The sequence below is a fragment of the Tasmannia lanceolata genome, unplaced genomic scaffold (assembly GCF_043159265.1).
Source record: "Tasmannia lanceolata isolate RefF3 unplaced genomic scaffold, GAP_Taslan_0.1 ptg000012l, whole genome shotgun sequence".
Taxonomy (NCBI): domain Eukaryota; kingdom Viridiplantae; phylum Streptophyta; class Magnoliopsida; order Canellales; family Winteraceae; genus Tasmannia; species Tasmannia lanceolata.
Window position 1 is genome coordinate 40,923,180 of NW_027518689.1, and position 15,842 is coordinate 40,939,021.

Sequence of the window (15,842 nt, forward strand, 5' to 3'; positions counted from 1 at the left end):
AGTCGTCTAAATCCAAATAAATAAATAAATATATATATATATATATATATATATGTATAAGAATAAGCAACAGTGCAAATACCTAAGTTATAAATTTTAAATAAGGTGCTTGAAATTCAAAATAAAGACCATTTTACAATCACGTTAATTCATGAAATTAAATAAACTAGAACTAAGAGACATGGGTATCAATAACAATAACTTGAGTATAATGGACACATAAAAGTCCCCAAAATGTAACTTAAGGAGAAGTATAGTAACCCTGGGAAAAACTTAACACGTAAAATGTCTTATTTTTCATATCGCATTCCTTCCTTTCTCTCATAGAAATTTGCACTCTTGCAAGTCAGGTTAAATTCAAGACAGGTGACGGTAACCTATTTTAGTACTTTAAATAATTATTGACTAAAATGTGTATGATAGGAATTCTTTAGCAAGCATGAGGTTATTCTAATATGGTTGAACTGCAGAATCATTGAATAATAGTTGTTTCTTATGCAAACTTTGTTTTCATATCATGTTATGTTAGAATTATTAAATATGGATTCCATGTTATTACAATATACTGAAAAAAATTGAAGCAAAGAAATTGCTTAAACTGATTTATAAATAATGATTGGTAAATAATACCAATACACTGGCTAGAGAAACAAATGCATGAGCATGAGGGTATATGGTGGTTAGGGTGGCGGATGAGTCGTCTAGGAATCATAGAATTCCAAGCCGGCCATGGATTTTAGCACATCCCCTTGGCGGTAAATGCATCCTCTTAGACCATAATATCAAGAGGCAAAACGGCTAACAGACGCAGCATAAAGTCTCTCATGCCCACTACCTTTAGGCAGGGATAGTGGAACGTATTGGTGGGCAAAGTAATAGGTTATTAGGGAGCTGAAGTACCTTGGGAGAACTGTCTCATACTTCATAATTTCCTAATTCTTATGACCCTATTCATAGCATATTTAGAGTTATTGATTTGCTATGTCATGCTAGTGTAGTTACGATTATATCGTGACACATAATTTTTTATTTTATTTATTTAGATGACATATTCTTTCAGATATTGTTATTAATATATGCTCACTAATGATTCAAATTATGTACTTTCATTTAGTAATTATTTTTGTACTTATTTAGAATACCGAACGACTGTGCATAGTTCTATGAACTAACAAAAAAAATATACCCTACAGGTTTCGCAACATTGGACGATAACGAGATAAACTCAAATTAGGCATTTAGATAAATGCGCAGAGTTGTGGAATAAGACATAGTGTCATGACAGATGTCGTCATTTATTTACTTTATTTTCATTTATGTTTAATATCTAAGGCTTGTTTAAGTTGTTAGAAGTTTTTAAATTATCCCAATTTGGAGGGATTGGATCTTGAATGTGGTGATATTTCATTTGGATGGTTTCATTCAGTATGTTAGTTAAATTAGTTGCCATAGATATTAATTGTTCCCTTATGATTTAAAAAAAATTCTTGGTAAATTTATTACAGGTTTTTATGTCTCTTTGTGGTAACGGCTCGATACGGTTTTTGGGTCGTTACAATTGTGGTATCAGAGCCAGGTTTAAGTAAAACTTGGTGCGTGTGAATATGGGTAGGCTGTTGTAAAGGGGTAGTTAAATGAATATTAAAACAAACTATGACATGAGTGAAAGACCCTCACATGACATAAAAGAAGAAATAACATGCAAAACTTGTCACTTGTGTAGACCTTAAGATTTCTTTTAAGTTATATAATAATAAGTAATAAAGCTTTTGTCTATTTAGGCAGAATGTATCAAAGGAGGAATACCGCTGGTTGTGGAAATAATGCAAGTCGTGCAAATGAGAATATTGGAAATGCAGGCAATGATGAAGTGCCTGTACTTGAGCAAGTGCCCAATGACCAGGAAGGATTTCAGATGCTTGCAAAGATATTGATGAGTCAGCAGCAGGCCTAGGCTGCTAGTTAGGCCACTTTGCAGGCTATCGCAACCAATATGGCAGCTCGTCAGGAGCCGAGGGCTAGGGACGATGCTTCGCAGTTGCACAGGAAATTCAGGGATTACCACCACCCCTGAATTTGAAGGAGCGGGTGACCCTTTGGCTACTGATCACTGGTTAGTAGAGATAGAGAGGATATTTAAGGTTATGAGGTGCAATGATGCACAAAAGATATGTCTTGCCTCGTTTTTACTAGTAGGGGAAGCAGGAGTCTGGTGGAGATCCGTCGAGCAAAACTATCCGACTGCAGAAAATGAAACTTGGGATCAGTTTAAGACCCGCTTCAACAATCAATACTCCCTTGTGCATGTCAAGGATCGGCTAGCTAGAGAGTTTGCTAGGTTGAAGCAGGGTACGATGTCAATGGCTCAGTATGGAGCTAAATCAGGGGATTATCGCGGGTCTTAAACTAATCCCTTCTATGGAAAAGGGTTTCCAAGAAAAAGAATTTATATCATTATAACTCTTCAGTGTTTTGCATCCCTAAATTATAATTATCATTAAAGTTTTTTAAAGATTTTATGGTCGTTACAGAGTCCCATTCCATTTTTTGTGACATGATATGCACTTTTTTCAATTATAAACAAAAAAACATAAGAGAATTTGAGTTCACCTGCGAGTCATCGTGAAGGAAATATCTAAGAGCACCGCTTGTTACAAAAAACTAAATTAGATCTGTTAACTTACCAACTTCTCCAAAAGCTTAAGCTGTTGGAGAAAGGCGTTATTTATCTTTTATCCTTTAACACTCCCCCGCACGTGTGGCCCACTTGGCAAACATGTGGCACATGTGGTCCCACTTTGGGCCAACCATCGCATGTGGATTTTTATTATCCGGGAGGTTTGAACTCAAGCCCTTTGGCTTTGATACCATGTTAACTTACCAACTTCTCCAAAAGCTTATGTTGTTGGAGAAAGGCGTTATTTATCTTTTATACTTTAACAAGATCCATTTCGTGAAATGAGAACAAGCACAAATAAATGAAAAAACATACATATCCAAAATGATTTGCAACTGCCCAATATAAAACCGTTATCTATAAAAGGGAGAACTAGATTCTCACAAAGTCACGTCACCTCTTTGTATTTCACCTCCATACTGCGCAACAATAATGAATTATCAGTTTCTCTTGTGCACCTGTTGGTGAGACATATTTTTCCAAATTCTCTAGGCCTATCCTCTGCTTGAAAATAATCATCACATTTCACCATCTGCAGACATAGTTCGATACAAGAGAAAATTAGAATCATTGAAATGGGAAGATTGGATATCCATAGAAAGAATACACTGCATGCTCAAATAGACAGAAGGTGAACAGATGTAAAAGAAATTTGAATTTCTCCAAGGGTTATACACCCATCTATAGGGAAAAGTGAAGAATTTTCACGACAATATACAATCGAAGCTGTTGAGCATCATGTCAACCCAAAAGAAAGGATAGACAAGATAATTGTGTATCCCTTCTACAGCTAATATAATTTTCAAATGAAAGGTGTTCACTACTGCAACAATGCAATGGATATGCAAAAGTTTAAGCAAGTAGCAATTGAAAGAAAGAAGAAAACCACTAAACACTTACTTGAACTATTGGTATAGCAGAAGCTAAAACAAAGACCTGAGAACCGTACAGTTAATACCAGAAGATCACTTTTATATATGAAAATCCAATATATTTTAAGACGAACATCGAACTTCTAATCTAACCATACTATTAATTTTAGTCCTTTTTCGCTACACTCAAATTCTAGCATATAAGAAACACCATTACATTAACATGCTGATTAAGAAACCTAAATCTCTTAGGCTTAGGCCCATGCCTCAGTTGGAAGGTGCTTTGTATTGCAACTTGCAACCACAAGAGTGTGCACTCAAGACTGCTTACCTGCCCAAAAAAAGAAACCTAAATCTCTAGAAACTTGACTTTCTAAAAACCCAACCTAGAAGCTTCTAATCAAGGAAAAAACATATATCTTAATAAAATAAAAAATGGCCATTTTTCCAATGTTAAAAATGACCAAACCACAATGGCCCCTGCTGACATCAGCAGATTCATGATTATGTCATCAGTTGGATTAATTGTGCCTTTTTTTCTTCATGCTTCTCCCTTTTGGCTGAGGCGCCTTAAAGAGTTAATGAGGCTCGTGAACCCACTCGATTTTTCCCTCTAATGAAATTTGTGTAGTCGTCTTCCAAAAAGAAAAATCCTATCCTATGTTTGTGTTTTCTATCATTCTAATATCATTTGAGTAGTCATCTTCTACAAATATTAAAAAATTCGGGTGCCGAACATGTCCACCATCAGAAAAACTCTAACAGTATTAACATGTCAGAAACTACATGAGAGCACAACAATGTTGCAATGAGAATGCATACGCCACAAGTATCAAGAATGATCACTGTCTTGAACAGCTCTCACGATTCATGAAGACCCGTGAAAATTTGATAACATCATATAGATGAGCTTCCAATTTCATTAAAAATTGGTATAGGCGCAACTTATAAGTTCAAATATGCACCCATGAATTTACGGCCAATATGTTACAGATACATAGGAAGATGGAACACGAGAAGGCATAGCAATTGTTACCATGCCTGACATGAACGTTCTGTTACCATGTGACACATACAGGTGAAAATGGACCATCACAAGACATTATTATTTTTGCGAGAAAATGCATACCATCTGTTACACACAGAGCATCGAAATCTTGAAACCGATTAACAAAACTGAAGAGAGAGAGCATTTTCTCCATATAAATGGGCTAAAGCATCAAAAGAAATTTAACTCCAAAAAGAATTGTATCATGACATTTGAAATTGTGCCATTAGGCATCTACCTTTAAATAAAACAACTTGGGAGATATAGAATGCAACTAAGTTCCAGACGCAGGTATTACCAGGACTTTGTGAAACTATGGCTTCTATAGGAAATTAGCTTTAAGCTCACACAGTGAAGTACCTTGTAATTGTCGACCAGTCGAGTAAGCATCACAATCACAGGACACCGATACTGGATTACCATTTCCCAGAAGTCTTGAAAGGTATGTGGTAGTGGACCTTGGGTGGCTATGAACTGAAAACGGCTTCCACCGGAAGCAGTCTACATTTAAAAAGAATTTTTGAAGGTCAAACATGGAAATGTAATTCCAAATACCTCACACAAATTACCATGTAGGGGTACTATGTACTCAAAATAGTTCACGTGATTTCATAAAATTGTCAAAACACCCGAAAAAGTATTCTCTACCATAATCAAGCTTGCATTGATATAGCCACTCCCCAGCGATTTGCAATCCTTAGTTGAGTTGAGAACAACCCTGGAGTTATCAACTGAAAATGAATAAAAAAGAAAATAAGTTGATCAAGGATTTTATTTATGGGGATGTCAAAAGTTCCACAAAGAACTTTTTGTTTGCCCGTTATAATAATTTCAACTTTTCAACAAAAGGAACTTGTGTGACTAAAAAATATACATGGCAAGACATCTGTGTAGCGATTTTTTCTTAAATTGGCTGCTTCAAGAGCCACGCTGCAGCTTCTCATCATATCATTCTTTTTTATCCTCCTAGCCTGGGAGCAAGAAGCTTAAATATTCAGTATATTAAAGAGATAATTATGGAGCTATGAAAGCATTATGATAACCACATCTGCATTAAATGAAATATGAAAAGAAAAGAAAAGAAGACAAATTCCACATAGAGTTATAATAAGCCTCACTATATAGACAACCCTATGGTTGTTATTCCAGCATAATGAAAATGATGCAACATACCAAGCAACAATTTAAGAGAATAACCATCATATTTAAAGTTCTTAAGCATGGGCTCATAGCATATGAACTTCTAACAAGAATTAGATATCTGATGGATGCTCAAAGAGCACTCCCATCCATACTTTGGCTCATTAAGCCAACAAAGAAAAGCAAATAAGTTATAGAAAAGAATCCACCCAACATGGTGTTGCGCTCCTTTCTAAATTCAGGAGAAAGGCTTCAATCAAAAAGTAGTTCTTACCGTTTGCTAATTGGCAATTGACGCAGCAACGCAGCACATACCAATAGGTCCTTCAAGCCAAAAATAGGAGAAAGACAAATGATTTTTGAAAAAAGAAATTTTTAAGAATTTGGGAATTTAAATTGAATTTTTGGAATATTGTTGTTGGGATTGAGCGAAAATGGTGTTGTTTGAAGCTTCTAGAGTTTCTATTTTGAACTGAGAAAGTTTGAATTAAAGTAGGAAGGTTAAATTAGGACTGGTTCATAATTAGAAATAGTTTAGCAAAGAAAGTTACAATTTAACAACAGATTTGAGTAAGTTTTCTTCCAAAAGTTTCTATTTTTGTTATAAAAGAACTCTAACTTGTTTAGGACTGTTTTAAAGTTAGAAATTGTGCAGGAAAAGTTTAAGATGTTGTGTCTAGGAAGAAAGTGTTTTCGAGGTGAAAAGAATCTATGCATGTGATGTAAAACCCATTGGAGAGTTTCTTGATTAATTATGAAAATTGAAACTAATACAATGAGTATTACTCTTCGCTGTCGTTTTCTCTTTGGGGCAGCAGCATATTCTACTTTCCTTGTATTTTATTGAGACATGGGGTTAGTTTTGTTTGGGTACTGTTAAAGTATAAAAGATAAATAACGCCTTTCTCCAACAGCTTAAGCTTCTGGAGAAGTTGGTAAGTTAGCATGGTATCGGAGCCAAAGGTCTCGAGTTCAAACCTCTCGGATAGCAAAAATCCACATGCGATGGTCGGCCCAAAGTGGGACCACATGTGCCACGCGTTTGCCAAGTGGGCCACACGTGCGCGGGAGTGTTAAAGTATAAAAGATAAATAACGCCTTTCTCCAACAGCTTAAGCTTTTGAGAAGTTGGTAAGTTAACAGGTACAAATTTAAGTTGAAACCTGTTGTTAAATAACATGTAAGGGTAGTTTAGGTATTACTGGGATTGTTAGGGGTATTGTAGTATTTGTACATTTGATGCCCTATTTGGGCCTACATATACATCATATACATGACAAGCTCCTAGTGGAGACTCTTCATCCTCTTCACTCTGGGCCTATATATACATCATATACATGAGAAGCTCCTAGTGGAGAATCTTCATCCCCTTCACTCCTCTTCTTCTTCGGTTTTTCCTCACTCTAACCATAATCTCATTTGTAACATGATATCAGAGCAAAGATCCATGGGAAAGAAGAAAGAAGAAGAATCTATCCTTATTTCATACCTCACGTCATTCTCTATCTCGCACGCCACTCTCTCCATCTCAGTTTTTCCTTTTCTATTTTTGGGTTGCAAATCCCTAAGATCTCTCTCAAACCCTATTTTCTCTCTCTGTGTTACGCCCATTTCTCCTAAGTAATCGCACCTCACATCCAACTATTTCCGTAAAAGAAAGAAAAGAAACCCTAAAATCTCTCCCATCTCGTTTCTCTCTTTTATTTCTGTGTTTTTATCTATATGTGTTTCTCTAAGCGAAAGTTTTTTTATTAATTGCAAGCTTTGTTTAGGGCATGCGATTATATAATCCCAGAACCCCAACATGCGATTTCAACTCCCCAACTTGCGATTTTTTTTTAATCGCATGTTGTCTCACCCTCATGTCTTGCGATTACCTTTTCGAGTGCCTTGCAATTACTCTATTGCATGTCTTGCGTTTATATACACCCAAAAAAAAAAACACATGTTGCGATCTCCCATTTGTTTGCGATAATATCTCTCATCTCTCCCCCTTGCGATGCGAGTCTCTCTCCGCAAACCCTTTTACCTTTGCGGAAAATCCCAAACACAAAAAAAAAACATTTTTCTCCCTAAAACCCCAAGTCTTTCCTTTCTTTCTCTTTTGAATTCATTTGGAAAGAAATCTTCTTCCCAAAGCCCTTTTGGCCTTCCACCCAAACCCCAAATCTCAACACCAAATACTTTTATTCTTCTCTTTTCTATCTTTTTGGGCCTTTGTGTTGTGAACTTCTTTCCATTGTCTTCTATGTTTTCTATGTCGTTTATATAGTTCTTCAAGGCGCACACCAAGTGTTTGCTCAAATGTCTAAGAGAGGTGTAGTGCCTTGTTTGTTTTCGTTTCTTTGTTTCTTCTTCAAGGCGCACACCAAGTGTTCAATGAAATGTCCGAGTGAGGTGAGGTGCCATGTTTGTCTTCGTATTCGTTGCAAATTGAATGTATTCAACCTTCAACTTGAGAGGGAGTGTTGTCATATTTTTCTTGGAGTTGTTCATTTCTCTTGATGTTGTCTTCTTCTTCGTTTTGTCTTCTTAGGGGAGAGTTGTTATGTTGTCTTTTCTTGAGGGAGAGTGCTGTCATCTTCTCTTTATGATCTTCATTCGTCCCCTTGGTTGTTACCGCCTTCCTCATTGTCTTCTCTTGTCTTGTCTGGGCTCATGTAGTCACACCCAAGGTTTTAAATTTAGGCCGAAATTTCAATCCTAAATTTCAGATTTTGGTTGATAACGAAACCGAAATTAATTATAACCGAAAATTTCAAAATTTTGGTCGTTTACCCTGAAATTTCGGCCAAAATTTAAGGGATTTCACCTAAAAATCTAGATTTTTAATAATTATTTAATGTTATCCCGAAATTTCAGCCGAAATTATCAAAATTTTGGTCGAAATAAAGTAGGAGAAAAAATAGCCATCGTATAGATTTCGTCCCATTTTGATCGAAATTCAGAAATTTCGGCCGAAATTCAATGAGGACCGAAACACATTCTGAAATCGAAATTTGAAACTTTGGTCTCACCCGAGGGGGAGTGTTGTTGTGTTCTCCTTATGTTCTACTCCATGTTCGTTGTTTCCTTTCCATGTTCTTGATGTAGTTTTACAAATTAGTTTCCGGCTTTATGCCTTATCTTTTCCGGGCGATGGTTTCCCCATCGTTGGTCGGCTCTCTTACAGGTGATGGCTTCATTTTCCCGTCGACATCTCATTTCCGAGCGATAGTTTCCCCATCGTTGGTTGGTGGCCTCTTACAAGTGACGGCTTCGTTTTTCAGTCGACCACTCTTTTCCGGGTAATGGTATCCCCATCGTTGGTCTGCTCTCTTACAGGCGACGGCTTCGTTTTTCCATCGACCTCTCTTTTCCGGACGATGGTATCCCCATCGTTGGTCTGCTCTTTTACAGGCGACAGCTTCATTTTTCCGTTGACCTCTGTTTTTCGGACGATGGTATCCCCATCGTTGGTCTGCTCTTTTACAGGCGACAGCTTCATTTTTCCGTCAACCTCTCTTTTACAGGCGATGGTTTCCCCATCATTGGTCGGCCCTTTTCAGGCGACGATGTTCATGTTGTCTACCTTATCTCCAGACGATGGTATCCCCACCGTTAGTTAATTATCTTCTCCCTCATTTTCTTCATATTTTCAGGCGACGATGTTCATGCCGTTGACCTTGTCACAGACAATGGTTTCCCCATCGTTAGTTGGTCATCGTCTCCTTTTCTTCTTCTCTCCAGGCAATGGTTTCCCCGTCGACCTTGTCTCCAATGGTTTCTCCATCGGTGGTTATCTTCTGTTGGTATTGTGCTGCTTGGTTTACACATTAGTTTCAGACTTTGTTGCTTATATTTTCCGGGCGATGGTTTCCCCATCATTGGTCGGCTCTCTTACTGGTGAAGGCTTCGTTTTCCCGTTGACCTCTCTTTTCCAGGCGATGGTTTCCCCATCGTTGGTCAGCTCTTTTACATGCAACGGCTTCATTTCCCGTCGACCTTCTTTTTCGGGCGATTGTGTCCACATCGTTGGTCGGCTCTTTTCATGCGACGATGTTCATGCCTTTGACCTTGTCTCCAGACGATGGTGTCCCCATCGTTGGTTGGTTATCTTCCCCCTCCTTTTCTTCCTATCTTCAGACGACGATATTCATGCCGTCGACCCTGTCACTAGATGATGTTTTCTCCATCGTTGGTTGGTTATCTTCTCCTTTTCTTCTTCTCTCCAGGCAACAGTTTTCCCGTCGACCTTGTCTCCGATGGTTTCCCCATTGGTAGTTATCTCCTCTTGGCGTTGTGCTGCTTAATCGGTGTTCTCACTCGTTATGCTTCGTCGTTGCTCATGTGCGCACCTTTAAAGTGCGTATTTTGCTCGATGGATCGCTGTGATTTCCCTGCTGAGGTGTCACCGTTCGATCCTTCATGGTTTGCAGATGTATTTGTCGGGCTCTGATTCAGGGGGAGGCAGTATTTTGTATCACTCTCGTCGTCATGCTACTTCAGGAGGAGCTGCTCTTTTCTAATGGTTGGTTGTTAATCTCGATGTTGCTCATGGTGATCGTTGTCTTTTGTTTATGCTTTTCATTGTATATTTACCACATCAGCTTGATCAGTGTTATACTAAGATGGATGTGTGTATGATATTATTTACTTTTTGTTATTTTTAGTTGTTGTTATAGTTTTCTTTGTACCAAGCTGGAGTTCTATGGCATTTACACTCCAACTTGAGGGGAGTAAGCCCTAGGCGAAGAAGAAGAGTTGACTTCATCCAGCATGATACTGCGGATGAAGAAAGTTGTAAGGAATTGCTGGAAGGAATTCATGATCACGTACTATGATGAGTATCTAGAAGATGAAGTGGATCGCTTGAAGTTTTATGGAGTCTAATTTAGATGAATTTTACCTAGATCAAGAGGGTCTACAAAAACATTATGAGAAGCAAATTTATGATGAAAACATCAATGAATCTATGAAATAGATGAAGATTACATTGACGATGGAGTGACATCATTGATTTTGGGGTTACACTCAATTTCAAAAATTTGGAGTTGCAAGAATCAAAGTTTTTTAATACATTTCTCAAATGAAGTCTTCTGAAAGTGTTCATAATGATACTATGAAATTCTATCAAGAAGATGGTTTTGTTTTGTTAGAAACTACTTGGACAAGAACTTAAGAAGTATATGTATAGAGGATTAGTTAAGAAAGGTAGGGGCTCTGTACAAATACCCCATTTAGCAGAAGACGTTTCCATAATTTCTTCGTTTGAAGCTTGAAGACAATCAGGTTGGGTTATCAATTTGATAGGAATCAAATTTTCTCCAACCTAAAGGGAATTTAAACAACACATACCCATAGGTCCTGCAAGCTAGAAATAGGAGAAGGATAGCTTTCTAAGAAAGAAGCTTTTATGAACTTTTGTGATCTAATTTGACTTATTGCAATATTTTGTTCGGTTATGACAATCCATGCTTTAGGAGAAATAGGTTTTTTGAAGCTTTTAGAGTTTCTATTTTCAACTAAAGAAGTTTAAGTTCTAAACTAGGATCGGTTTGCAAATATTTATTATAGAAATTTATATTTGCAGAGGAGAATTGAGTTAGTTTTCTTCTTCTTTTTTTTGGAAAGTTTATATTTTGATAGAAATTTATATTTCTAGAGGATAATTGAGTTTGTTTTCTTTTTTTAGAAAGTTTCTATTTTTTGTTACGAAAGAATTCTACCATGTTTAGGACTGTTTTAGAAGTGTTTAAAAGTTAGAAAATGTGTGGGAAAGTCCTGGGATGTTCATTCCTAAGAACAAAACGTATTTTGGAGGTGAAAAAAATCTCTATGTATAATGCAAAGTACTCTCTTTGGGGAATTCTTGATTAGTTACAAAAATTGAAGTTTATGCAAAGAATATTACACTTTTCTCTGTTGTTTTCACTCTAAGGCAGCATCATATTCTGCTCTCCTTGTTTTTTACGGAGATATGTGATAGGTTTTGTTTCAGGTTTATATTTAAGTTGAAGGTTGTGATTGTCATTCTATTTCGGTTCCATCATAATTGACATCAGAGCAAGTTAATTTAGGACTTGTATCAGTAACATGGTTGCAAAGTAGCCATAGAAATTTTGGGGGAGGCCGAGGAAATGTCAATGAGTTACAAAATTGTAGGGTTGCAACTTGGGTAGGGTTTTACCCGACCCGCTCAACCCTGTAAAATTAGAGAAGATTTCACTAAACTTTGATGATTTACAAAGAGAATCAATGGTGCTTATATAGAGCACTTACATGATGAACATAGAAAGAAGATCATGGTAAACATGGAAAGAGATCATACTAGAATATTTTAATTTAATCTAGTTACTAATTTAATCTAGGTGCCTAATCTATTAAAGTTCCTCCTTTAACCAACTTGCCTAATCTACCACCATGATGATCCAATGGTGTAATTTCAACCCAATCCAACGGTGATATCCCCCATATTCTAACAAACCCAACCCGAAAAAACTAAGGGTTGGGTTCCAAAATGGCGGTTCTTGGGCTGGGTCGGGTTTGACCTTGAAAAACCCGAGCTAATCTCGGGTCGGGGCAGTTGGAAACCCTACCCACCTTCATTTTTGGAAAATTTATGCCGTCAATCACTCTCACCAATTCCCTCTTTCTTTCCCTCACTTTCTCGATTTGCCAAATCTGAATAGTCCCCTCTCTCTGTCTCTCATTTTTTGTCTCACTTTCCAAAAATGAAGGTAAGTAGGGTTTCCAAAAATGAAAACGGGGTATGCTCATCTTCCCTTCTTTGCCAAAGCCCGCCCCTTCCAGCGCATGAAGAATTGAAGATTCAAAGGTATGCTCATCTTTTTCCATTTTTTTAATTTTCCCTGTTCTTTTTTTAAGACTCTCTTCTTCTTCTTTGATTTCTTTTTTTTTTAATAGGTAAGCTGGGATCGAACCTGCGACCTCACTTCTTTCTTCTTGGATTTCTTGTTAGGTTTTCTTTTATAAGATTATAATTTTACTGTTCTTCTTGCATTTTCTGCTTCTTATTTAGGTTAATATCAATGATCATTGGGATATTGCTGTTTATATGTTTCTGTCCAAGTAGAAATCATTGCCAGGTTCTTTGATCATTGTCATGTTCCTTGTTTATTGTCATTTTCCTGTTCAAGGTGTTGTTATTTATATGTTTTTGTTCCTAGTAAAAATCATTTTCTGCTTCTTATAACAGAGTTGTTTTTAAGGAGTTTGAGGTGTTACTGGTGGTTTGAGGAGTTTGAGGTGTTACTGGTTTCTGTTTTCTTATAAAATTAATGGCATTTGAAAATTGGAAAGGGTAATTATAAGATGGGTCTACGGCTCTAAGCATTCTATTCTGTACATTTTGGTTAGGTGTTCATGAGATTTTATGATTTTGTACAGGGTCATGGTAATTCTGAGATGTAGAATTCTTCCATGTATCCTTATCTTATTCACATGCAAAACAAAGAGGAATTATAAATCAAGATTTTCATTGATTTATGCCCTCTGTTTTTTGCTCCTTCAGATGCATCTGTTCTTCTGCTTTCTTGTTTCTTAGTTACAGAAGTTTCAAATATCTGTAATTTCAGTATCTTTGGAAAAACCCTTATCTTCTTCAAAGAATCCTCTTGTCTTATATTTCATCAACTAATGTAGGGTCTTAAACTCTTAATCACAGTTTGGATTCGCCATTAGGGACAGATCTTGTGGAAATGTGGAGAAACCCGACCCAACCCAAGAAACTATCTCGAGTAGGTCCAGGTATGTGAATGGTAGGTTTTCGGGGGAAAAAAAACCCAACCCGATCCGAGATAGTTTCTCGGGTAGGGTAGGGTTCTTGAGAACCCGACCCGCCCGACCCAAGTTGCAACCCTAGATTTTCCACCTAAATTCGCTAGATTTAGGAAGAAAATTTCGAGGGTATTTTGGGCGCTACGTGGGCCTACAGGTGACCAACAAAGAAAAGCTCTTAAATCGAAAAAGTCTTTTCCTTGTAAACCAAACACCATTGAAACACTGTAGAAGGGGGAAAATTCCGACTGTTTCCTGCGGGCCTTGAGGAGATTGGTTAACTTATAGGAATTCCAGGCCCCTTGGTTTATAGTTGATAAGCTTTGCGTCTTATAGAAGAACACAGAGGGAAGCTTTAACCTTTTAGCCATTAGGGCGATGTTTGACCCGATTATGCTCCCCTAAAGCAGTCCTTTTCTGACTTTTTTGTGGCACCCAAATGGACCCTAAATAAAATCTATTATCTTTCAAAAAAAAAAAAAACTCTCTCCAAAAAACTTCATATCGTTTGCCTCCAGATACTTGCAACATTCCCGATCATGAATCCCCTTCTGGCAATTCTTTATAACCTTCTTCATCTTCAGCAGCATGTTGGATGAAGTCGAACCCCCTCTTCTCTAAGGCTTCATCCTTCATTTCGGCATGTTGAGTTTGGTTCCCCAAAACTCGAGGTTATGTGGATTGGGGCTTGAGTTCCAAACTCCATTGCGCCAGCCCACGAATCCTTTCTTCTTCCTTGCTGCCCTGCGAATATATTCTCTTCTTGTTCATCTCTCTCTATCTTGGACAAGTGTTGTTCTTGGTGGTGGAGGATATGATAAAGCGAGATTTTAACATCGAGTGTTGGGAATCAGTTCACTTCCATTTGTTATCAGCAAGGGCTGTACAGGTCTGGGAGTGCATGAGCAGTCACTTACTAGATCGCCCCACGCTATAGTTTCAATGTTAAGATTTCCATTTACAGATGGAAACCCGTTGCTATCGAACAGATCAGACCTAACATCTCCTAAATATCCTCTGTTCTTACTTCCATCAGAGAAGCAAAGAAACAGATCTTTTACGTGACAAATATGAGAGACTAATTTAAGGAACTCTCACCTCCCCCATAACCTTTATGATTTGGGTTACAACCCCACAACACCGTGCTCTTGGAATCACAGACAAAACCATTTAATTGGATCAGAAAACAAGATTCTGTCTTAAACCATTACTATTAGCGAATCAGAAGAGACCAAGCAATCAATTAGCTGTTTTCTTGTTTTCATTACACTGAAATTCATTCAATAAAATCAATTGTTTGGTAACAAGGCAAAACGATTTAGAGTCATTTTACATCTTGAATGAAACTCATCCAGTTAAATTGAGAAAATACAAATTCCCTCTCTCTTTTCAATTTTTAATAGAAGGAATTGGCCCAATAAGTAAAAGCAAGTAAACAAATGATCTTCAAAAATTATATAAAAAAAATTAACACACGGAATCTATCCGATTCATAAACGTTCCATCAGCGGCAAACCCTAGAGATGTGTTTTCTAGGGTTTTGGGAGTTCGGAAAACAAAAACCCCATTTATTACCCCTCAGATGTCATGAAACTGCATCCAACAAACAGAGAAAACAAATCGAGAAGCAAAAAACATAAAAAAAAAAAAAATCAGAGAAATCGAACAAGAGTTAGATTCTTCTATACCTGCAGAGAATCGAATTCTTGGAAAATGATTCCTGGATTCCGGAGCTTCGTCTTGAGGATTCCGACAGCTTCGGAGCAGTATCGTATCTGATCGGGCGATAACCGGAGTTTCGGTGGAGAATCGGAGGCAAAATCTAAGGGGGGTGAGAAAGAAGGAGAAGGGGGTTTTCCTGAAGATGATGCAGCCATTGTTGATCGCAACTTTCTGGTGCGACCACGAGAGCTCGTTGAGTTCCCCGTTGCTTCTTTTGAAATTTACTGTTAACAAACACGGACGGAAACCTCAAAATGACGAAAGATGAACGCGGTTAATTAGGTGATGATATATTCGGCCCCTACTTTACCTGAGGATTGAGGACGAGTTGTTAAATAAGAAGCTTGACATGGGCCCACTGATGGGACGTTTCGTTATTATATGTAGAAGATTGCATATGATACGTTCCCCTGTATTTCCGCGTGGACTTTTCAAAGCGGGCTCTTACGTGGGGAGAATTTATATGGGGAAATAATTTATTCGCTTTCTCTCCTCTTTTTACTAAGGAGTAAGGAGTAACCTCATGGCTGGTTTTTCCAACCCTGAGGGCGGGTCAGGGTTCATTTTTTTAGACCCTGACTCAGGTCGGGTCTGGTCGGGTTCG

At 37.6% G+C, this 15,842-nt stretch overlaps 1 protein-coding gene across 2 annotated transcripts in view; it reads right to left on the reverse strand.

The window, feature by feature from the left end:
* PTP1 (protein tyrosine phosphatase 1) overlaps positions 1-15,552 on the reverse strand; it is a 28,492-nt gene extending 12,940 nt beyond the window's left edge. For both annotated transcript variants that reach the window (XM_077392586.1, XM_077392585.1), the window contains exons 1-5: positions 15,205-15,552; positions 5,472-5,568; positions 5,246-5,328; positions 4,958-5,098; positions 3,075-3,209 (exon numbers count right to left, since the gene is read on the reverse strand). In XM_077392586.1, the coding sequence (XP_077248701.1) occupies positions 3,075-3,209; positions 4,958-5,098; positions 5,246-5,328; positions 5,472-5,568; positions 15,205-15,393 (645 nt within the window). In that variant the 5' untranslated portion in view covers positions 15,394-15,552. The remainder of the gene's footprint in view (positions 1-3,074; positions 3,210-4,957; positions 5,099-5,245; positions 5,329-5,471; positions 5,569-15,204) is intronic.
* Between the last annotated feature and the right edge of the window lie 290 nt (positions 15,553-15,842).